The sequence below is a fragment of the Formica exsecta genome, unplaced genomic scaffold, assembly GCF_003651465.1.
Source record: "Formica exsecta isolate Colony F162 unplaced genomic scaffold, ASM365146v1 scaffold235, whole genome shotgun sequence".
NCBI lineage: Eukaryota > Metazoa > Arthropoda > Insecta > Hymenoptera > Formicidae > Formica > Formica exsecta.
The window spans coordinates 448,397-473,804 of NW_021849633.1; the positions used below are offsets into that span (position 1 = coordinate 448,397).

Below are 25,408 nucleotides of genomic sequence, written 5' to 3' on the forward strand. Positions count from 1 at the left end.
AATAAAAAATGTAATAAAAGTAAATACTTATGTAAACAAACATTCTGTGTAATTTTTATTCATCTAGCACAACTCCTTCTTGGATGATATCCTATTGGGATATCATTTTCCGTCAATATATTTGTTATATTTTTATTTAGAACAAAAATTAAATATGATGTATCTGTTACATTTTAAGATAATATTTGTTGCACATTACTTACACCACTTTTCATATAATCACTTGTAACCGTTATAGGTCTCGTTAGACGATAATTCCATTGCAAAGATACAGCTGTAGCAAACGTCAAATCAAATATGGCAAGTGTGACTTTAAAAGTTGATGCTACTCTATGATCGTGAGAAGAGAACTTGAAGAAGCGAGAGGACATCTCGTAGCCGCTCTTTCAAACGGCAAACGACTCATCGTATGATCGGAAAGATATTTCCCAAGGAATTGTCATCTTGACTACTAAATGCTTGCATAGTCATTACGCCGTTTTATAGTCCCGGCCGTAAGTAGTTTTGGTGTCACGAGGCATGGCCTTTCGAATTATTCATCAGCAAAATAATAATCATTCGCTCTATGATAGAAATATATTGTAACAAAAGATCAGATATATTCAAACGAGACAGATTCCTTTCGTTAGATGTTAGACTTTAAAATGCCTTTTTCGATACAACTATCTGTTCTTAAAGCACTTGCTTTTTTTAAAAATATTATTGTAATGTAAATTAGCGGCTGCACTTTTGCTTCCACATAGAGGAAGCTTTGTTTTTTAAGTCTGACATTATGTTTTTAAAACTTTTCGATCCGATAGTTGCATAACAGATACTCAGGAGACGGATGCCCAAATTTTTCGTGATATCCAGATTTCAAAATGTTAATATTGCCATTTAGATGAAAGCTTGATGAAATCTATTTTAATAAACAAAATTGACGGCTACTATCGTTCAAACGAGTCAATTCAATGTCGTTATATATAATTAATGCAATAAATATTTAACTGATTCGATTACGATTATTAATGCGATTGCATCGATAAAATATAGTGTTGCGTAACTTGACATTTACTCGAATCAGGGCGACTACCAGTTACGCTTATTCAACGAGATTTCTTTCTCTCACTGCAGGATACAACGGATTGCGCTCTCGAAGATCATACCACTGGGACAAGAGGAGATTTTCGAAATGACGATGACCGTCGACAAACCTCGCTTGGTGGGGGCAAAGACGAAGAGGACGAAAAGGTGGACGATAATGCTATCGCTGTATGAACCGGTATGTACAAGTATAACCGCGACGTCGCTGAACAGGTGGGGTTCGTACCCCACCTGTGGAGGACCCAGCGTCTACCTGATGAGGATGATGCCCCGCTCTGGTGGGAGGAATTTAGGTTACTCGTACCACTAGGGAATGTGGGCCGACTATATACCGGCTCATCGCGACCGTCCGCCAGTTCATTCCTTTCCCGTATTTCCGATTCATCGGATCCTGCGCTACGCACTCTCGGCCCCTTGATACCTCTTATCGTCGTCGATCGACTCATCGTCATCGTTTGATATCGAAGTCTCTTTCTCGTAGCTGTCGTCCCTAGGTAAGTCCGAGCAGGGGAAAAAAGACGACAAGCCAGAAAGAAGAGGATCATCGACTATCTTCGAAAATTTACAGCATCCTTAAGGACCGCTTCTTCTTCAGTAAGTAAAATATTTTATTCGAGGACTATCAATTTAAATTTCGATGCTGCTTGATATCGACGTCTCAATATAAGTACAGAATAGAGAAGTAATCGACTAAAGGTTCTTCAATTATTTTTATTTCAAGATTTCAGAGCGAGAATGAAATAAGCTTATAAATTATAATAGCTTAGTTGCCTCTTCTCTTTCAATGTTTAATTATTTCTATGGTAAAACGATTTTAATTTAAAAATCAGTTTTATATATTTCGAAAATTTCGACAATACTTTAAAAAAATTTGTAAAATGGTAATAAGCATTATATATATTAAACGGAATCTCTATGGCATTGACGCGTGGAAGGGAGGAAATGTAAGGTATAGGATATCTTTCTGTAGTTGCAATATCGAATATTGAACTCACTGAAGTTATACGGGCCTGATATACTTTATCAATGCGCGTGCGTGTATATACCTTCCTAATAAAATTATTAAAATATTAAATATCTAACGTTTGATAACTCTAACTTATCAAAGATATGACACAATCATTTATATAAGCTCGGAAAATTTCTGTCTTTGTTAGAGTCTTTCTTATTTCGGACGGAGGTGCAATACGTTGAGAGAAATAGTATGTTGCATGAGAATGTAATGTAGTGATGTTGCGCCAACGATTTACGAGCTTTTGTTTAGTTAACGCGGTTGAAAAAGTTACATCTTATTGTTAGCTCTAATACGTTACTCAATTCTCGGTTTATACAGGGTGATGACAGGATGTTGCATTTCAATTTCAAAGTCATGCTCTCGCTATATCCGACAAATTATATATTAAAGCCAATAAACTTTTCAATTTTTGCACTAAAAATATGCAAGAAACTTGCGTAACTATTTGATTATGCGAGATACGCTAGAATATCTGACATTAATTTTAACGATGGATTTTTTGATAGATTTGATGTACTTTCTTGATAAAATATTCGAGATTTTTAAATACTTAATATTAAATTTTTATGTAACTCCGTTTAAATTTTTATGTAATTCCGAAACGAAAATTCTCGGAAAATAAAGTGCTATTTTTTTAAAACTAAAAGTTGTAATTAGTATATCGTTCGTTATTAACTTTTACGTAGTGAAAACAGATCTGATATATCGCGTAATTATGTTAATAATAGGTAGAAAGATGGACGATATTAATTTTCATATTGACAGAAATGTCAAGGTCTTTTAACGACGAAAGCATGCAATTAGAAATGATATTCACGTATAAAGAGTAAATTAGACAAATCTGTCCCAGTTTACTCTTTAACCTAATTTAACAAAAAATCTTTTTTTTATGTTCGATTTTTAAATATCATTTTAAGTACAAACTTTTCTTAGAAAAATATAGAATGCTTGCCATTTTTTTGCTTTAAACTCTCTTCAAATCTACTTGCGGATTTTTTAAAATTCTTTTCGCCTTTTCACTGTTTTTAATCTATAATATCTATGTCGGTGCTAAACAAATAGCAGCGTGTATTGAGATTCAAGATTAATATTCTCGCGTTTGTCTATCTTATACGAGGTCTTCGATTCATTAACGAGATAAGTAAACGGTCGCTCGTGAAAGTTTATATGCAAGGTGCCGCATCCAGAGTTGTAAGTAACGGATCTACTCGATTTACCGTCCGACAACACGTGGATATTTTTACGATGCTAACATCGCAGAATCGTGTAAACTACGTATTCGATGGATGCATTTGAAATAATAACAACGTTGTTATAGATACAAATTTGTTGTATCGATATAACAATAAAGATTTAAGGCCGGATTCATACATGAATAAGCTAAATTTTTAATAAAAGCTTGTTTTTAAATTGCTTACAATTCAGAAAAGCTATTAATATTTCGACTTCTTAGTTAATTAAAAATTAATATCGAGTAAAGTATTTATCGTTAAAATTAATATCAGATATTTCTAAATATTTATATGTATGTAACCGTTTTATAACAACCAAAGTTGTTGTAAAAATGATTTGCCAAACTTCCGCAAGTTAATAAGTACTGAACGAATGATTCATATCATTCGAATCACGTCAATGCATTATTGATTGAACGATCCTCTTTTCATCATCTTGATGTGGCCGCGTTTCGAAAGTACCTTCGAATCTGCCAGCCAGTCCCTCATCTTCAGTAGCGTGTCCTTATTTCGATTGGCTTTGTTCTGTTCTACATGCTTTCTCGCTAATTCCGAACGTCGAAGAGTTATTCGAGTAGAACGATGCTTATCAATATTTTACGAGTGACGGATTATCTTTCGATGTTAAAAAGAGAGCACCTAAATAAATCTGTATAATAAAACGTTTATTTTAATAACAATGCAGATTAATTTAAAATACCAATAAAAATGTTATATTCGTAAAAATAAATTAGTAAGTAAAAAGAAAATAAGTTTGATAGAGAAAAACACTTGTTATTAAAATAAAAATCTAGGCATTAAAAATTTTATAATAAAAATCGAATTTTCTTTATTCAATAAAATTGATGAAAAACCAGATTCTCGAGATTTCATGGGATCCAAATGATCTATTTCAATTATCGACGAAATACCAATAAACCATAGCATCGTAAAGTTTCTCTTTACATCTTTACATGCCGTAAATATACTTATTTTTATGATCTTTCAACTTTAAATTAATTTGTTGACATTAACTGGTCTTATTTTACGAATTAGTAACAGAATATATTTAAATTCTTTGAATTATTAAAATGTTTTGCGAAATCGATGCCAAAATACTCTTACATCGGTCGTTTATACGTTGTTTAGGTCAACTATGAAAATAAAACGTATAAATTGCCTCTCACCAGGGGAATTTAAGACTCTTAATGATTATTTCGAAACATATTTTTTTCGTATCAGAAAAAGTTTCCTGATATTTTATCCTTTCTTACTTTCGCGCAGTATCTTCAAATAAAATTGCGCGATTACGTAAACGTAAACGATCGTGCGGATTACCTGCGCCTGCATCTATATATAGATACTTTTATATTCTTAATTTATTTCGTTGTACACATGAGACGCTAAATATCTTATTTATGCGAGTATTTCCCTAATGATCCATCACCTTTAAAATTTTCTTTCACTTGCGTTATTTGTCGCGCTTTCTTATGTTTTTCTTTTCGAAGATTTACGAGAAAGTCTTCTCCTGATTTGTATAAGTATTTAATGTATTGTAGAATAGCTCGAAATAAGAAATATTTTTGTGCTTTGTTGCAATTCCTAACATATGACAAGTCAATGGAAAATACAATCGCATTAGTGAAGTAATTTTCCTTTCGCCATTCCATTCACCACTCGGGTTAATGAAGTAATTTTCGCGCTTTTAAGATAATTGCAATTTTTACCTTCTCATACAAAGCGACGAGTGGAAAGCGTACACGGTTCTACACTTTGCGCTATCGCAAGATTTCGACACTTTATGTGGGTAAAATGAGTTGACACGATCCCCCCTTTTAAGAGGATCTGCATCGCACAAAACAAAGCAAAAGAAAAAAGATTAATATCGTTTCTGCGAACTAGGTAACGTAAAGGTGTAATCATCGTCAATGAATCTCGCGAATCTGCAAACGCGCTTTTTTAAGTGTATATATTTGATGTTTTTTTTTTCAGTAAAGTATTAATCAAAGCGCTTTAAAAAAGTCAGTGCAGCATTACTTGAATTTTTTATCTCGTCGTTTTAAATCATCCTTTATATTATTTTTATTTTTTATATTTTATTTGTTTGAAAGAGAGAGAAAAAGACCTTTGAATAGAAATTGTTTGAACTGTCAAATCATGCGTTGTTGATTTAAAAATATATCAAAATATAAAATTATAGAATATATAAAGTATAAATATATAAGAAATCAGAGAGAAATTAGAAATTAATTTTAACATGTATAGTGTTCAACATATGGTATATTCTAAAGAATGATATTCTGTTTTTTAATATCACGTAATACTTGTATTCGACTATAATAATTTAAAATAAAATTGAAATATCTTATATTATAGAAAGTTAAAGATAACGGTGATATAGAAATTTAACGAGGATTAAAAGAATAAGTTATATCAAATAGAAATATTCTGAAAAGAGAGAGAAGATTCTGAAAGCACGAATCTACGCAAATGATGGAAGTATGCGTCATATCTTTCATTAAGAGAAAGAAAGGTGAAGATTATCCAATTGATTCGGTATAATTAAGGATCGAAACTCGACATTCTTATCTTCTGCTTTTAGATCCCCGATGTGACTCACGATTTCTACTTAAGTATCAAGTAGCAAATCCCCGATAGCGCTCAGACGACGGGAGTCATTAACGAAGTGGACTCTGTCTTTTTTTTTTTTTTTTTTTTTACGGACTTGATTCGTCTCGTTTTTGCCGAGTCGGATTCCCCAGAATCCAGACACGTTTCGTAGTACGCGAACCAACGTCGACGGTACCAACCATTGCCGTTAACAAAAGTCCACCTCGGACAAACTGTAAGAGACTCCTGGAAGAGAGCCGGCTGGACGTAAAGCCGGCCAGGTAACGGTTACGACGCGATGTGGTCCGCACACATACACGCATGTGTAGAGGCATGCACACATTCACTATTTAGTGAGTGTCGTTATCCTACACCTACGGTTCTCGTTCTCATACTCATTCTCATTCTCGTTCCTGTTCGCGTGAATGGCGCGGTGGCCGCGTCTCACAAATACCTGGAAAGCTCGACGTCAGATCGGACAAGTGTCACGATGGTACGACGGTTTTGATTTTGCCCGCGATCATCGTACGACTACTTGTCGTAGTAGAAGAAATCATCGTAGACTTGCAACTCCACGCGATGTGTATACTTTAGATAGTAAATTAGCGTATGAATTTCTCGTGTAACTTTAATAAAAAAACTCTATAATATATTTTTAATCCGTTCCAAGTTGAAAATTATGAATAATTTTGTCACGAAAAGTGGAGTATAATATTCAAACTTAATTATCAACGATTAGAAATTTTTTATTTTTAGAATATTTTAATTTTGTTAATTTATATAATAGTAACAAGATTTTACATTCTAAGATTCTAACTTGCTCGATATTTAAGAGGAAAATAGTTTCTGTCTTTTTTCTACAACTATTTTGCATTTCCGGTCGGTGAAAAATTCTGTGTCCTACTACAAATATATGCTGCTTGGGGCACAAACGTTTCTCCATAATTGAATAATCATTATGATTATTTTAACGATTGCCATGTAAGTAGCAGATAGATTATTACACATTGCGGCTTGTTATAACGTAACTAGTATGTGTAAAGCAAATTGCTCTAGCGCGCGGTTACTGCTCACGTTTAAATTACAGGGGTACGGTCCGTTAAGATATATCGATACCACTGCAAGAGAGACACTGAGTAAAGTAAACGGTCAGAGCATCTGCTTTCAACGCAGCGAGTATTATTAATCTCTGTCACTTTGACCGCGACGTACGTCCAGTTTACCGCAAACCACAAATGTTAACCAAACATGTCGAATAGTCTGCATTGTTTTTTCAATATAACACGATTATTACAAAAGATCATGAGGCTTCCCTAAGTTATCGCTTGCAACAGCATGTTCTATGGAGGAGTATAAGAAGCAATTAATATCATACGATAAAGAAAAAAAATACCTATGATAAAGCAAAAATAAAAAATATTAAGAAAAATTAAATAATTTTTTTTTTTTTTATAATTGATAAATTAAAAATATCTCTAGGGCAACAAATGGTATATTAATTATTATGCTTAAGTTCCAGTATATTATATTAATAGAATTCTATTATTCTCACAATAATAGACAGTTTTTACGATTATATAAATCATATCGAGATAATACATTGCCAACATCGAAAAATAGTTGCCGTGTTCTATCCTGATATTTTTTACACTAGAAAGTGCATCACGCGTGTCTAACGCATACTTGCAAGATGCAAGACATTATGGTATACTTGAGTGTTATAATTAAAGACCATGATGCAAGAAGCAGGTAGTTCCATAATAGATAAAATTAGATAATTCGAAACTTTCAATTAAACCATAAATATAGAATATAAAGAATATATTTAAATAACATGAGTATTTTTTCATTATTAAGATTTCTTGAGGTTGAAGCTTCAGTTGAGCTAAAAATTTTTTATAAATGAAATGTTTTAAAAGATATTAATAAATTAAAATATTCTAAAAATTGCCATTATATAATTCACGTTTTGTAAAATTGAACGATAAAAGAAAATGCGATCAAATAGAATAATATATAAAATAATGCGATACGAAACAATATCAAGAAGTATACAGTCTCCACCGCGAAATTCGCAAAAAAGAACATGTGCTTTAATTAATAAAATTGCAATTTCGCGTGTTTCTCCCCGAGAGAGAAAAGCCACTAGGGAGCGTATACCCGGTGGCTCATAACGGTACCAAACTTCAAGATCATACTCTCGGCAAGGATGTTCTTCTTCCTCGTCGCGTTCGAAAACCCTCGGGCGATGCACGTGTCTTCGCGACGAAAGGAGATAACCGGACTAATGAGTCGATTCTGGAACAACTTTCCTTTCTATTACTGCGCCATATCGAATCGACCGATGAGAACAAAGCGCGATTCTTGCTCCTTAAGATGACCGTGTACATTGAGCGCATCCCTTTGACTTTTTATATCTCTCATCGCATTTTCTTAAGAAATATAATTTTTTGGATGTAGCACTTACCTTGATATTATGTCTTCATCATTATGATGTGCAATATACATAATATGCAGATTTAATTGGGACGTAATATATTCATGATTTAATGTCAGATCCTTCTATGTTCAGATATAATTTTATATTATATCATCGATTATGTAACGTCTTAATCATATTGGGTAATTTAAATTTAGCATCAATATGTATTGCGTGAAAGAGCAACCGATACCATCTTAATTCCGGAATTCTCTGATTCGATTTCGACGAATTTTAAAACATCTCTCGTTTGCATTCGTTGAAAAATTTCCCATTAATTCACCGTTTCTCGAGCTTACTAATAAGAACTATAAATTTCATCCTGCACTTTATCCCGAAAATTTGCATCGAAAAGGTTCGATACTTTAATTGCCATTAAAATGTCATCTTGTCCCGAGATTTTTAATCTTTGCGCTTAACAATTCTATTTCACAGAAAATAATCATAATACGAAATAACATCTTGAATGCCACTTTTTCCTACAACCTTTTGTCATGTAAATACTTACTGTTTTTATCTTCGGACTAGACATCGATTATCACAATGCGACATATATAATAAAAAGTGCATGCATAAAATAGTCTAAAAAGCAATTATTTTGCTACTATTCACTTTTAAAAGAATTAAAGATCTGATGAAATAGATCGCAAATTGTTAGAAAATGATTGTTCGTTGAGGTTTTATATCTACATCAAAATTAATAGTAATATAAAAAATGACTGCAATTCGTGAGAAAGTATTTATAAAATATAATTCGAACATACAGTCCCATGTTTTCGAACAGTTGAAATATTATTCGCTCATTTAAATATAATAAAATAATAGATATAATATTTTTAAATACAACAAGCGCAAATTCAATGAATAAAATACTCTTGCAGTAATAAAAATTGCCTTATATCTAGGATGCAAATATTGTTTTCGAATATTTATATAATGATAATATGTTGTAGATATTACATTGAATTTATACTATCTTTTGATTTTTGAAGAGAGATATCGAGGAATTATGTTATTTTCAAAATGCTTACTCAATTATGGCGCGGCAAGAATTTAAAAGAGGTCTAATGAGATATATCTTCAATGGTGATGCTCATCCGAGACCGCCACTTTGTGAGTGTCACGAATGGTTTAGAATGTTTAGAAAGTCGCAGCCCCTTGCTGAGACCGGCAACCGTGATTCGAGGAAAGTCAGTTGCCTGATAAAAATTAGATAAAAAAGACGCGTTGCAAAATCACATCAAGTTTCACCGGTTATGAACGTCTCGTTTCTGAAGATACTGCGAACATCCTATTATCTTCTCGCACATCGTGAGTAACGCATACCGGCGTCGTCTATTAACTCCGTTTGTGTTCGCACATCCAGAAAAGATCATAATTATATCTATTTTATTTATCATATATTTTTTATGATCTATTAAATTTATAATTAATAATTTTGTAATTACTTATTATATTTATATCTTGCCCACAGAATATTGTAGTATTTTAAATTTCTCGATTAGTTTCACTTTCTAGCTTCAAATAAAGATCTCAGAAAAAATATTATTACTATACTGTTATCATGTATTGATATGTTTAAGATTCGTAATTTAACATAAGCTTTATACTTAAAATTTCGAAACGCATTTCTTTTTGTTTCCTTCTCGATAAAAAGTGAAAAAATTCTCGCGAAAAGATGCAATTTGTTCCACAAAATTATGTCTTTTCAAAAGAATGACATAATGAAATAATATTAAGCAACTTTCAGCGATAGCTAATTACGCCCTGTCAACATGGTTACTCCATATAAAAGCGATGCTGACTTAATTACCATTACATAACGTCCTGTTTTTTAAGAAACGATGAAATATCGTATCTCTTGATTTGTGAAAAGCAATATAATGGCGCGCCATAATGAATTAGCGTCTACGTTTGCATTACATTAATTAGCTGCCATTGCGTCATATAATAGCGATACATTGTAACGTTAGTGCTTCCGCGTCTGGATAGGATGAGAAACAATAAAGTATGTGAGAGGAGTTGGAGTTAGAAGCTATTTATGGTAGCACCATTATCTCTCTAAAATAGAGTAATAGAGCTCGAGAATTATTATCTTCTTTCTATTATTTTAAATTGCGTTACGTATAATTTTCAGAGAGGGGAGACAAAAATCTTCCCTTGTGTATCAGGAAATATTCCTTATGCGGAAAAATAACATTGGAATTTTCTCAACGATCGACGCGAACCACAAACAATTCAGCAGTGTGGTTACGGGGTTAATGGACCCCGACTCTGTGAATCCCATCAACTGATCTTTTCTTTTCCAACCGTGTCTCGTGCACACTCTTACTTAAACGTACGAATTACGCGATTCATCTTTTATTCTTGCAAGTTTATATATAAATAAATATACAAAACGAATTATAGAAAATAATATTTTTCATCTAATTTTAAATGAATGTTGGAGCACACATAATATATTTTATCGATCTTGGGAAGATAATGTTTTTTAATAATGTGTGCTGATCTTACCATCTTCGCTGTCATTTAATGTAATTTTTATTATTTTCTTGCAAAGTATCGCATTATTTGTTATTATCTAACGCATCAGGTGAAAAGGTTAACGATGTTTTAATGATATATTATTAGACTCCCTCTTTCTAGATATCAATTAAATTTTCTCAGTACGAGAAGTGCAATGCAAACATAATATTAACATATTCAACATATATTTAAGCATTATTGCCTAATATTATTTACTAGTAATTATCTCTCAATTCTTACATCTTATCTCTTAGGTTTAATTTCAATTGATTCTATTAAATTACAAATTGTGTAATTTGTAATTTATTGCGATGTAAAATATATTGCTTTGTAAATAAATATATTGTTTGACCAGAATATGTTAAGTGCATTAAAGATCTATAAAAATAAAAAAATTGCGTACAAGAGGAGACGCGTTTCAAAGAGGAAAATTATGTAGGTGAAGACATGTATAATGAAGACATATTACTGAGGTTCGTTTGCTCTCATGCATAGAAATGTTCTTTCGCAAGAGATTTTGCAAGCAGACTCGATAACAACCAAATCTGTGGCATCCGTTTGCTGCGATCATATTTGAATAAGCTTGAGACGCTTCTCTCTCTCTCTCTCTCTCTCTCTCTCTCTCTCGTCTTTCATCAGAAAATTATGATCTTCTCTGAATATATGGTCTCGGTTGAAGTATCGGAACAATCCCGAGAACGAGACGTTGATGTAAGATCACCAGGTGACGAGAGTTCGAGAATGATGTAATGGCGACAAGTTTTGTAACGTCAACAAAAAAAGGGAATACTCATTGAGATCACTCGATGATTGTTGAGTATGTTAATGTTATGTCCGCATCCACTTCTCGTATTGAGAAAATTGAATTGACATCTAAAAAAGAGAGGGGTCTAATAATATATCATTAAGACATCGTTAACCCTTTCATCTGTTGCGTACATATCCTATAACAAAAGTACATTGATGATTATGTTCCTCTAACATAAGTAATATTTATAAAAATATATAAAAAATAAATACAATTATAATCTGCTAAAGAAACTAAGAAAGGATTAAATTAACATATAGCAGATATTTTTTTAAATTGCGATATAAATTAGATATTTATTTTCTCAACTATCGATATAATTTTTTTCTAATATATAATATAAATATATATTAATTCTATATAATAAAAGAGAAAACTGTTCCAATCTAAACATTTTAAAAGTGAAATGGAGTGAAAACAATACAACAAAATCTTTAAGGCTAATTTAATATAAGACAAGATATGACAGTTAAGTGAAAAAAGATATCAACAATTTTATCCTCAATTTATTCGACGCATAAATTTATTCGTTGTTTCACTTTGTACCCTTTCTTCGGTCTCATTCATTAGAATTGGTCATTAAATGCACGATGTTTTATCTCGCTAATATAATACATATCGCCGCTCTCATAACCCATCAACCTCTATTCTAGCGATGAGCTATCAACTTTCGATCTGAACACTCCATTTCACGTGGTATACATTTAGCAGGTATCACATCGCGCTATCATATCCCATGGCACGATATGTTATTACGTTGTAATAACACTTACGCTTCCATCCTAATTGGTAGCTATGCGCGAAGGAAATGATTGTCAAAGAATCATTCTATTGTGGAAAAATAAACGATGAATGCGTGTGGCGACACAATGTTCTTTCTTATCTAATTTTTTTCTTACACCAAATCGTGAACTCGGAGATTCGGTTGCATTGTTCGAATATACGTCAAAGTCTTTACGTTCTTAATTTTTCACAGCTGGAACGAGTTATTCTCATGCTCGTTGTTAGTGTTATAGATTCAGCGGTATGAATATTCATGATTATTATCATGCGAAAATGTCACACACACACATATGTATAGACTGTCGAGTTGAACAAGCTCATTGTTTCTAAAAAAAGGAGGAGTGTATTTTATAGCTGCCAGTCTTTGATGTACGATGACTGATGAATATGGATGTTGCAGTGACTAAATCAGATATTTAGCAAATTCGTGACTCTACTCGTCGTGTATTGTGTACTTAGATACACAAGTTTGTCAAACTAGATAATCGCTAATAAATAATTCAACGATGAATAATCTTTCTCTTAATATTCTCTTCACATAAATTTTTATGTGACTTGATGATCTAATTACTTTCTATCAATAATTATTTGAAAATTTATTTTCTCTTGTAGTTAAGTCGTTTTCATCATGAATTAAACAAATATCATCTACAATTTTTATAAGGATCGTTCATTATAATTTCACTGAAACATCATTAAATCATTATAATATAGTTTAATTTTATACTGCAGTTAAATACTAATCATGTCTTCTAATATTATTTAATCTGAACGTTGATGTGAAAGCTTTGTTCTTTGAATAATTTCTTATTCATCAGCTTGTGTGAAAATTTGGGTTACAATTAAATTAAGAGATCGCAAGAAAACAACTTGTCTTTCTTTGTTAACTTTTACAATTGTGCAAAGAATATTGTTTTCCGAACTAAAGATAATGGCAATAAATCGGAACGATGATTTGGAAGATCATAGAATCGCTTTTACTTGGTCGCTTTATAAATGCGTTTTGCAACAACTTTGTCGTGTCGTTTGATTTTCTAGAAAGTGGTTCGCTTCGCGTTTGTCCTGGCGATGGATGACAGTCATTAGTAAAACCATCACGAAGCGCTGACGTTTACGTGTCGCGCGAAATCAATCCGGAAGTCATAATTCGATTCGCCGTTTACTTTAATCGAATCGAGCTAGAACATTGATTAATCGTGATGTAGACGACGATTATGAGACGATTGTTTCACAAGAGAAAACGGAATTTCTAATAGTTAATATAACAATTATTTTTTCCAGTAATTGATTAACAAAAGCACTTTAATAATACAAATTAAATGCAATGTGTGAAAAAAAGATATTTTAAATATCGCATAATAATTTTCTCCTCCCATATTTTGTGAAATACTTTTTGTATCATGCAAAAAGTTGGGCATCACTGTATAACAATGATATATAAAAAGAACTCTTATTTGAATAACAGTTCTTTAATGTTGTATATTAATTTTAAAGAAAATTACAAAAATACAACCAGAACTAATGAATTTCATTAAAAAAAAGAATAGATTTTCCCCTAAAAATATTTCGAAAAATGTATTTTAATTTCAAATTTTTAATGCCATTTAATTATAAGTTTTATCTTTTTTTTTAGCATAATTCATGAGATATTATATATTCAACACGATTGAGAAAGCTTTGAAAGGCTAATATTAAATTAGCAAAAATTGTGTCAAAAATTTTAATGATTATAGGATTGCGTTACGCAAATTCAGCACACATGCGGGCATCATAAAAGCCTTGTAACCCCGTAACCTCGAACTGTTGGACACATATTCAACAGCGTTGGCAAATGTTCAGCGTTCCCATTTCCCTAAAGAATTGCCGACTTTCTTACGAATTCCATGATACTACTATTCTGGTCTATGACACGCTGTTTGGTTGTCTTTGTCAAGTGCTCTGAATTTACGTAATAACTATTTGCATAAAGACATGAATATGGTATAAAACTACCATTGTCAGAACTTTCTAATAAGTTTGCATGTATACTGCTATACTTTCATTATATTTTCTAATAAACAGAATTAAATCGTAAATAATGGAAATAATTTCCTGAAATAGTTTGTCAACGGCATAAAATCATTTAAATCCTAGATATATTTCACGCATTAATCGATACATAGAATAATATTAATAAATAATTAGTTTATTGTTATATTAATTATCAAACATTAATTTGTATTCTTCTCAACACTAGGCAATTTTTATTATATTTTCTAATAAATAAAACTAAATTATAAACGAAGGATATAAAAGTATCATTTTCATGATACATCGAAAGCGCGTAATTTTCCCATTTTCCAGAATGATTGCAATAGTAATCGCCATGGTTCTCGTTTGTGTTGCTTCAATTATGCATGTTACATCGCGAATGTTTCGTGTGTATTACACGAAATTGCGGCATTATGCTGATTAACGATCAATGCTTGCCTAGAATTAGAAATGACGGATTTCAAGTTTCAAGGGCTCATACTTAGAGATTCTATATAGTGTGTTATAATATTTAGTTAAATTGCGAAAACATTTTTGCATTGATGCAAATATTTCACAAAGTTTAATAAGTACAATATTTTATGAAATAAATAGTTATGTATTTACAGAATACGATTTAGAAACTTCTTTTGGCACTAATTGTAAGAACTCTAAATGATTTATTTATACATAAGTTTGTCAATAAATTGTCTAAAGATTCGATCGATGATGATATGTATTGCGAAATTGGTTTATAAACGACCGTTCTCCTTCTCTTTTCAAGGTCCAGGAGTATGAGGGCCGTCTGCTTGCTCCTCGTCGGCATCGTCGCCGTGAATGCCCAGCGCCGTTTAGCCTTGCCCGATCCGCGAAGCTGCGCGAATCGTAAGTATTTCCAGTGACATTTCGTAACCTTTTCCGTTCTTAGTTAACGGTTGCATGACTAATTAGATGGAAAGTAACCGGGGAACCGGATTTAGAAAAGAGAGAAAAAGAGAGAAGGGGAAAGAGACGAAAAGAGGAGTGCGCTTCATTCATTAGAATGCATTCGTTATGTCGTAACTCGCGGCGGCATCGTGTAAATTAATTCGCGTTAAGTCGTTGAACGATTGCAGTACATGGGACGCGCTCCATTTATCTTTCGTAACGTACGATTTTATAATACAAAATCACTTAGCAATCGTTTTAAATTCTGAGATATTTGCATGAAAAAACGCGAGCAGTATTTTTACAAGCCTATCCATATTTCTCTGAGCTGTAATAAATTTCTATGAGTTGATAAACATGTCTAATGAAGCTGTCATTAATCGATTAACTGATTAAATATGATCACAATTAACAATATTATTGATGATGCATTAACACGTGTCCATTCTTCAGGTGTCCGTCATTCGTCGTACCGAGATGGCCGAGGGGTCGCTCACTCATATTTCTTCAGCTGGGAACATCAGCCGACCAGAAGTCTCGAGGTAGATTGGCTGGACGCTCGCAACATTTGCCGTCGTCATTGCATGGACGCCGTGTCTCTGGAGACCCCTCAGGAGAACGAATTCATCAAGCAGAGACTAGCGAGAGGTGAGCTACCGCGATGACAAACTCGAGATTTTTATTGCTTCTTTGCCAGTCTATATATATATGTCTTATAAAAATTCATGATCTTATATAATCTGTTGCGAATAATTCAAGAGAGGCTAATTCGTGAATGGCTGATCGTTGATTTCGACAATCGAAGAATTGATAAGTGGTAGATTTAAATCGTTGATTATTCAAGTGAGGCAATGTAGCCGGTAGCCAATCATCATCGCATCAACCTTTTGACAGATCCTCTCTGATGACTCTCGATGCTTTTTTAATAAAAATATCGAAGCATGAAGAGTTATCAAAGAGTTATCGTAAGTGGAAATGTATGACCTTTCGCAAATTCGTGAAAATGAATGATAATCCGCCATTCACGCACATAACTTAATCCATTAAGGTCATATCATAGAAAAAATTTTTATCGTGACTTTTTTTTATTTGTAATTATATTCGTGTGCCGAATTCTTATTACATAATAATTGTAAAATTGTAAAAATATTGTCGTAAATAGTCTTATGACATCAAGAAATTAAATGCAGAAATTAAATTCATTTTGTCGGCAATTTGTTAAGTATTCTTTCAATTAGAGATTGAAAATAATACGCGATTATTCTTAACTGTGTGAAGAGTGCTTATTAGTGTAAAAAATAATTATCTGATTAATTCTTTTATATATATTTATGAAGATGAGCCTCATAATCAGATAGTCGATAAGTTATAAAGCATAAGAATGTATTAATTGATCATGATCGATCTTATCGAAGAGTTTGTAACATAAAGTATGTCAATGTCACATTAATGAAACATTCTCGCAGTTTCCGTGTGAAAGTACATACTATTAATTACGTAATTCTTTTTAATGCTTCAACTTCTTGTTTGCAAAACGAAAATTATCATACATAATTCATGTAAAGTTGATCAGTTCGCAAAATGCGCGTTTATAATCGTGAAGTATAATTATCATATAATCTTGGAAATTCCCGGACTTCGCTAGCTGCACATTTATAATTTTTTCAGGATCCGTATTAAAAACTCGAAAGACGCGAATCGTTTTCAAATCTCATTAACGTTCATTTCGCGCTTCTTTGTCCGCGGGGAAATTTTCACGCTGCAATCTCGTCGAGCCCACGAATACAATAAAATAGGCTCTCGAGCGCGTGAGAAGTAAAAGCAGAATCTTCTTCGGTCAATTTGCGGGCACAAATTATTGCACAATGTCGCTGCCTGCGCGATTAGACTTCGCGAAGTAAAGGGGTAGCGAAGGCGAACGAGATTAGGTGGCGCATCCGCAGATTCGGTGGCGCAACGCTTCGTGCCTTGGTTCGTCATTTCTCTTCGTCATTTCTCTACGACCCCGTTTGAACCTGCTCGGCGAGGAATTTCAGTTGCAATTTAGACTCGCGGGTGACTAGATGCTCGCGTGTGTACCCCTATACTCGGCTAAGCGGGTCACTTTCACTTGACCGTTGATGCCCCGTACAGAAAAAGGAGCCGACGTGAAAGGGACTTTATGTAGGTACTTGTGGTTCAACGATTTGTCTTCCGAGCCTGGATTCTCATTAGAAAATCGTTGATGATAACAAAGTGTTTGTTGCTTCTAAAACGACTATTACACCGATCAACTTTGATTAAGCGATTAATGTTGAAACATAGAATGTAGATTTTAATGATAATTTAAAATATAAGTCGGTCTAATAAATAATATAATTTAATTGATTATTTTAAAGCAAAATTTGTATTTTCTTTAGAAGATATAATATTTTGCGTGACAAATTCCATCAACATTGCTAATTCTTTTGTTACTTTTTGCATTTATTACTTTAAAAATTTCATGGCTTTTTTTTGTTTAATAATTTATGTATATGTCTATTCTCCCGTGTAATAACCCTATAATAATAGAAGTTTTCGCCAAGGTTTCACACGCACGTTTTCACTTAATATATCATCCTACACACTTTCTTTTCTCTTGAACTTTCAAGTAACAAATTCTAATTAATTTCCCGTTTAAACTGATCATTATATTTTATACATCCATATAAATTTTAATTTCTTTTCCAAGTATCTTCGAGTTGTCAATGTTTATCAATCAAAATGTTGATTAATCAAGACTGTATACATCAATCATGCAAATCCTTAAAAAAAATTTAATTGCACAACACTAAAAAAAAAAATTTCTTTATATTATAAATAATAAAATTATCTCAAAAAGAAAAAAAGAATAAATTAATAATTTCCAGGAAACTAATACAGATTATTAATTAAACCATAATTAATGAGCAAGTATCGTGCTATGAAATAAACCTAGTCGAATTCCGTATGCCGCAGAAAACCGCAGATTGAAAATATAATGAGGCAGATAAAATAAGGAAATGTCGGGCGAAATTTAATTTGAGGCATTTGACAGGTCGATGAACGGCGGCGGGATCGATGCTTTAGAAGAGTTTAATAATACGGTGCAATTTATTTTAATTAATTCGCGTAAAACTCTGCGAGATTAAATGCGCAGACTTCAAAAAGCAATCTAGATTTTCCGAATTTATATAAATTTCTCTTTATGTAAATAATTCAGTCAGAAAATATGTTTATCTCGAGTCCAAAGCATGCTCGGTGCGTATGTAAATTCGTAAAATTTCAGCAGAATTATTTAAAAAATGTTTCGTATAAAATTAAATGTGTGTGTGTGTGTGTGGATAAAATATGGCCTTCATTGCAAGGCAATTATATAGTACGTATTATTATACGATAGAGACATATGCCAATTAGTAATTTCCTTTAATCATAAATCGAGTTGCAACTCGAATATATGACGTTTTATACGAGGTTGTTTAAGTTATTGCTCAGACAATAAGATACTATTTGATTAAAATATGCGGTATTATTAAGAAAATAATGGTTATTCATCTGTGCTTCCTTGATCCTCATTTAACGTTTATGAATACCTATCATTATATTTTGGATAATTTTATATCTAGTAAAAGAAGTTTCTATTGCGGTCACAAGTGATGCGGATGTCCGGGTGAAAATAAACAATGTATTGAGAGTTACAGAGATTGAAAAGTCGTCAACGTTATAATTTATAGCTTAGATCATGTTGTTGATTCAGACAATAAGAAATTTAATTATTTCCTTCCATGGATTTATATAAAAAATTCGCGTTTTCTTGAAATTTTTTTTTAGCAAATATTTCGTCACTTTGGTCTTATTAATTGCATGAAATTATAAACTTTTAAATTTGTGTTACACATTGATACTGTCGTTTAATTAGGAAACGTGAGATACATTTGGACATCGGGCCGTAAGTGCAACTTCAACGGCTGCGACCGAGCAGATCTTCAGCCCCAGAACGTTAACGGATGGTTCTGGTCCGGATCTGGCGCCAAGATCGGGCCGACAAGCCAGCGTAACTCCGGAGACTGGAGCAACACCGGAGGATACGGTCAACCACAACCAGACAACCGCGAAGCTGCACAGGTACTACATTTTTTTCACCTTTAAAGTTCTTATGTTTTTAATATTTGGATAGTTACATCATATATAATACCAAATAATTTATATGTAAACGAGGACTTTCATATGTTATTTTGCAAATAGATTGTTTAAATAAATTATAAATTTAGATAAAGAAGGAATTATAATTGTGACTTTGCCAAGCGGGGTAATCGGCTTTAACACACTTTCTCAGCGCACGTTTGGCGCTGACCTCGTGAAACTTTGATTTATATTCTTGTAGGATAGAGAGAGTGAAAGTACTTTGGCATCTTCGGATTTATTGCTCTCATATGTGACCTTTAATATATTTTTGTCAGTGTCTCGCTCTCTCAACTTTCCTGTAAATTAGATGTAGAAACTGTATATATTTGATCTTTCAACATTTCATAGAGAATTTTTAAAAAATTGAAATTCATGTATTTTTTTAAATATTTGATATATTTACGATATTAAAAGACTTTTTTTAAGGATATTGTGTAAAAGTAGAAAATATATTAGTTTTTATTAAATAGATTGGTCTATTTTATATAAAATTTATTTCATTCATGAATCAAAAATTAAAACATGGAAAATTAAATTTCCCATCAATTAAATAAAAACATCTCGTTCTGTGATTCGGAAATTAAAAATACTATACTTTGATTAAAAGATAGAAAATTGAACAATGTATGTATTCTTGAGTTCACTATTTCTTTTAATTAGATGTAATATATATCCAACTTTTTAAGAATAAAAATTCAATTTCGCCAATTCAATTTCGTGCCTTTTTTCCGAAGACAGCTTGACATTTATTATAATAATTTCGCTTATTTACAGGGTAACGACGAGTCTTGTCTGTCCATCTTGAACAACTTTTACAACGACGGTATCAAGTGGCACGACGTGGCGTGTCACCACGTCAAGCCTTTCGTGTGCGAGGATAGCGATGAGCTTCTTAACTTCGTCGCGTCTCGGAACCCAGGTATCCGTTTGTGAAAGGCGACTGCGGCGATCTCTGGCAAGCAAGCTATCGTCGTACATTGAAGAATTGCGAGGATAAACCAGGACAAAGGCGACGATATTTCAGACGTACCGTGTACTCTTTCTCTCTCTCTCTCTCTTTCTTTCGTCGTATTTTTATTTATAATTACACTAACCAATACTCTCTTTAATACAAATCGCGATTGTAGTAGTACGGCGAAATTTTCACCGTAAGCGAAACGATTGGTAGATCGAAGTAGGCCGTAAATGCATTTAGTATTATATATACATAATTCTTGTAATTTTTATATTCATTTCGTACGAGAATAAATGCATTTTTATTTGTATTTAAGATTCATTGCTTCTTCCCTGTACTCATATATTTCTTTTTTCTCTGCTTTTTATATTTTATAATAAAGATATTTTTTACAAGTTAGAATTTACTCAAAACATTGTTTTCAGTATGTATGCAATAAATTAACAAAAGAATACATGTAATTATAGTTTATTAGTATTAATTTACTGAATATAAAAATTATTCGTTTTATACAGTTTATATATATTATATAATGTAATTTTCAAGTCGTATATTTTATATAATTTGGTTTTTAAATGTTGTCTCATTTCGCACACCGTGCGCGCGAAAGAAATTAAATAAAATGGTCAATATATTCAAGAATGGAATTTATTGGATCAGTAACACAAGTACCTGTCAAAGAACATCATATTTGACCTCTACTTAGCGGTAGAGATAACAGAGAGAAGCGCGAACACTATTCCCACCGTGCCGCCGCCGTCATCTCTTAGACTTGCAAACCACACATTTGATTGGCTGCGTTCAGCAGAGAAAGCACTCATTGTCAGTTATCGTCTTATCAACACTCGTTGATTGGTTCTAGAAGTAAAAATCTGAGTAGTTCAATCAATTTCTTAAATTATATCTATATATTACGTTGCTGTTGCTGCGCGCAACTTGTCGCGAAACACTACCATGTCTCTTGATGTTTTTCAAAAGAGTGGCTTTATGGAGGTAAGTAGTAACAGAAACCTTTCTCCTAATTTTAATTTTATATTTTGAAATATATATTACCACATCGTTATCTCGTTTAACTATGTATTAAGATTCGGCGTTTTTCATTAATGAAATCTCTCATCATTCTGAGGTCTTCATTCCCATTTTGATTCACTCTATTCTGAAATATATCATAATTATTATTATAATTATTATCGATATTTGTTTTGGATGAAAGAGAAATAATTCTCTCAGAATTTCTATTTCTCTCTTAAGCCTTTCTTGATGAACACGTCACAATTTGTAGATGGGAAGATCTGATTGGTTCGAGAATTCGAAACTTCTTTTAATAGGAATATAATATCAAAATATAAACAAATTAAAAATAGCATTTACGAGCAGTCTTTAAGGTCGGATCTACAATAGGTGTAGTAAGTCTCAAGCCATAAGAAATTGATCAATCACAGTCAAATCTGAGGAGAATATCAATGAGGAGATAATCAATTGTTATTGGTAATTTTTTTACGGCTTGAGGCTTACTATACCTATTGTAGATTGTAGATCCGGGTTAACGTGCGTACCTTATTGTAATTAGTCAACAATTATTACTGTGAAAGCGAACGTTTTTCGGACCCTTTCTTTGGACCATCTTCAAGAATACAGTATTTTTCTCTTCTTTTACCTCTTCCGGAAAAAGGCATGACAGATTTCCTAACCTTCACAAGTGGCATCTTTGTTTAGGAGACGCTATCAGTGCTAACAGCATCGCTCTATCTTTATTACTTACCGAAAGTTGAACAAGGACAGAACGTAGTGCTAAAAGCATGCTTCTTGAACCTAGCCTTTAACGCTTAATAACTCTTTTTACACTATCAAGCAACAATTTTTACTTTTCAAATCTTTGCTTTTATGCAAAGACATCGATTAAATGCATTTATCAAAATTTAAATAGAACAGGTGAAACTAAACATTTACATCAAAGATTCTAGTCGCTTAAAAAATGCCTGTTATTGTCGAAAAATCTGCAACTGTGTATAATCAAAAGGTAAGATAAAGTGTGACAGACACGCAATCAACATAGAAAAAAATAGAACAAAAAAAGAAACAAATCATATATTAGTGAAATGATTTAAACATAAAAAGACACTTGTGAATTTTTCAAACAGGATCATGAAACGTCACAAAGTTCCTTACTTCAGAATCATCGAGTACAAAAAGTAGTTGAATCTCTCAATCATGAAGGTAATATTCATGGATATTTAACAATTTAGAGCAATATAATATATCAATGAATAAAATCATCCATCTGTATGTTAAAAGTCTATATTGTATTTAGTTTCAGATATTATTCCTACTACAGTCATAGGAATTAAAGTAACGAGTATACAAAATCCACACATTATAAGAGTTTATGAAATTAAACAGTATGCAGACAAACTTGATAGAATTCAAAGAAAATTGTTGAGTTTCATGAAAACTGAAGATTTTTTGAAAGAGAAACATAATGTAGAAAATCCTAAAGTTGGTGATGTAAGTTTTATATCTAATATTGTATTTAAATTATAATTAATATAGCAATTAATATCACACAAATTAATTGCATTATATATACTTAATATAAAAAATCTTTTCTATTATATTTATTTGCAGACAGTTCTTATACAAAGTAGTCAATGTACGAGTGAGGTGGAGTTACCATCATTTGTTTGCCGAGGTTTAATAACGCACATTAAAAAAGAAAACGAGATATTATATTATATTCTTTTGGTGGATCATGGTACTGGCATAGAATTAACTAGGGATCAATTTTGTGTGGTGCCATATAACTTTATTCCTGAAGAATATTTAACAAAAACTATCGGTGTGTATAATATTTTGCCAATTCGCATGAAAAAGGATGTTTCAAGTGATTTCAATAATTCAAACTCTGCAGCAATGTAAGTTTTGTCATTTTTAATACTATTTCTTTAATAAAACGTTATTCAAAAATAGCTATTATTTAAAGTGTTGTACCAGAATGGAGCGAAGAAGCAATTCAATATGCCAAAGATTTGTTGCATGGATCTAAAGTCATATACTTTAACCATTTAATCACGGATGAGAAGAATGGAAGAGAATATGGGGAATTTTATATTACCTTTGATAATGTTGATATCATACCGTTAAGTGAAGCTTTAACTATTAATTATTATGCAATTTACATGAAAGAAGGTATATACATAGAGATATTATTGTAACATAATATTCCTATATGAAAGATTTATCCATTAAAATATATTTAATAACATTCATGTAATGTACAATGTTTCATAGTGTAATTATTATCTAGATTTATTACAACTTTTTGAAAACTATACTCATTCTAAGGAGAATATAAAAGATCACATTATACATATAAAGTTTTCACATAATAGAAGAAATAGAAATAATGCAATACAAATTGTTAATCATGCACAAAAAAATTATCCCCTTAGAGAATTATATCTAAGGTAAAAATATTTTTTTCAAAATTTATAGTGATTTATATTTCTTATATTTCTTACCATATTTTTTCTTTTTATCAGTGAGAAAGTTTTGATACAGAGCACAATAAACTGTGGGATTTTAAGTGATGTTAGAGATCTTGGATATCCTAAAGGAATACATGAGGTAATATATAAGTATATAATAATGTACTTGAGTGAAATTTAATAGTTGGTATGTAATTGATTAAGAGGATGTACTAAGAGAGAGAATACATGTATAAAATATAATAATCTTTTAATATCTTTATTTTAGGGTTGGAATGAATATATCAAATCTTCGAGACCAAGAAAGCTTCAGTCATATATATGGCCAGCTATAAATAATGGTTTAAATGTTGTAGCTATTGGATCATCGCAATGTGGTAAAACTAGTGGATGTGTAATGGCTGTTTGTGGTCTAGTAGCTATGCGTCAAAATGTAACAATTTTCTTTATTTATAATAGAGAATAATTGAGAATATTAGAGTTTAGCATTCTGAATTGTCTTATCAAGTCGCAACATAAGTGAAATATTAATTTATATTATCAATAATATCCACATAATCTTTGAAATTGATACATCACAATATTTTAGGAAGTATCATATAGCGCAACTCGTCCACTAGCATTAATTCTGTGCTCCTCGTCTCTTGACGTAATCAGTGTTCACTCAATGTGCATGTCATTCCTGCGTTCTTTTGACAATATAAATGCTGTACCAGCATTTAATGGCATGACGTTTATATCAGTGGCGGTAAATTTATTTATATACGCTTTCAGAAAATATTTAGTAAACATTTCATCAAGAAATGATACGTGAAAAGTAATCACTTTTGCTTTTTTTCAGGCATCCATTTATAAAGGATGTCAAATCCTAGTAGCTACACCGCGATATCTAGCTCGATTCTTGAACGAAAATAAAAATTTACTGTCATTTGACAATCTCTGTTATTTAGTTTTGGACAATGCTGATACAATTTTAAATAACTATTACGATTCGGTAAGAGAGAGAAAAGGAGTTGAATTATATTAATTTTTTTTTTAAATTATATTATTAGCATTATTTGAAAAATCTAATAAGAAATTTTAATAGATAGGAGAACTGTTTAAGAAACATAACATCATCAAAAATCGTGAAGCACAACATAATAAATTATTACAAATAATAATTACGGGAACAACATGGACACGTGACATGAAGAAATTTATTTTGTATGCAATGTATAATCCGTTTATATGCATAGCATCATTCCTAGAAGCCATTATCTTTAAATCTGTGCATCCACAACTATATATTTTGAAATCTATATATAAAAACCAAAAAATATCAGGTAAGAAAA

The 25,408-nt window shown here is 31.9% G+C and overlaps 2 protein-coding genes and 1 long non-coding RNA gene across 6 annotated transcripts in view; 2 read left to right on the top strand and 1 right to left on the bottom strand.

Moving 5' to 3' along the window:
- LOC115235783 overlaps positions 1–20,761 on the top strand; it is a 22,363-nt gene extending 1,602 nt beyond the window's left edge. Inside the window, exons 2-7 of one of the 2 annotated variants that reach the window (XM_029807765.1) lie at positions 239–494; positions 1,114–1,261; positions 15,310–15,410; positions 15,906–16,100; positions 19,369–19,574; positions 20,409–20,761. In XM_029807765.1, coding sequence (XP_029663625.1) covers positions 1,254–1,261; positions 15,310–15,410; positions 15,906–16,100; positions 19,369–19,574; positions 20,409–20,567 — 669 coding nt within the window. In that variant the 5' untranslated portion in view covers positions 239–494; positions 1,114–1,253 and the 3' untranslated portion in view covers positions 20,568–20,761. Of the gene's footprint in view, positions 1–213; positions 495–1,113; positions 1,262–15,309; positions 15,411–15,905; positions 16,101–19,368; positions 19,575–20,408 lie in introns of those variants that run through there. The other variant, XM_029807766.1, reaches the window with a different exon arrangement.
- Positions 20,762–21,089: 328 nt separating this feature from the next.
- Positions 21,090–22,281, bottom strand: LOC115235784. 2 transcript variants are annotated; one of them, XR_003884087.1, is made up of 3 exons: positions 22,146–22,281; positions 21,543–21,745; positions 21,090–21,447 (listed from the first exon to the last, which is right to left on the bottom strand). It is a non-coding gene; the product is annotated as an uncharacterized LOC115235784 (long non-coding RNA). The 2 variants fall into 2 exon arrangements; XR_003884088.1 differs by having other exon boundaries at positions 21,105–21,447; positions 21,643–21,745.
- Positions 22,002–24,816, top strand: LOC115235782. Of its 2 annotated transcripts, XM_029807764.1 has the most exons (9): positions 22,002–22,609; positions 22,731–22,806; positions 22,901–23,094; positions 23,215–23,501; positions 23,570–23,775; positions 23,894–24,053; positions 24,129–24,213; positions 24,343–24,451; positions 24,664–24,816. In XM_029807764.1, exons 1-9 carry the CDS (start codon positions 22,565–22,567, stop codon positions 24,675–24,677), a joined length of 1,176 nt encoding a protein of 391 aa, XP_029663624.1. In that variant the 5' UTR covers positions 22,002–22,564; the 3' UTR covers positions 24,678–24,816. The 2 variants fall into 2 exon arrangements, with proteins under 2 accessions (XP_029663624.1, XP_029663623.1); XM_029807763.1 differs by having other exon boundaries at positions 24,343–24,801.
- The last annotated feature ends 592 nt before the right edge of the window (positions 24,817–25,408 follow it).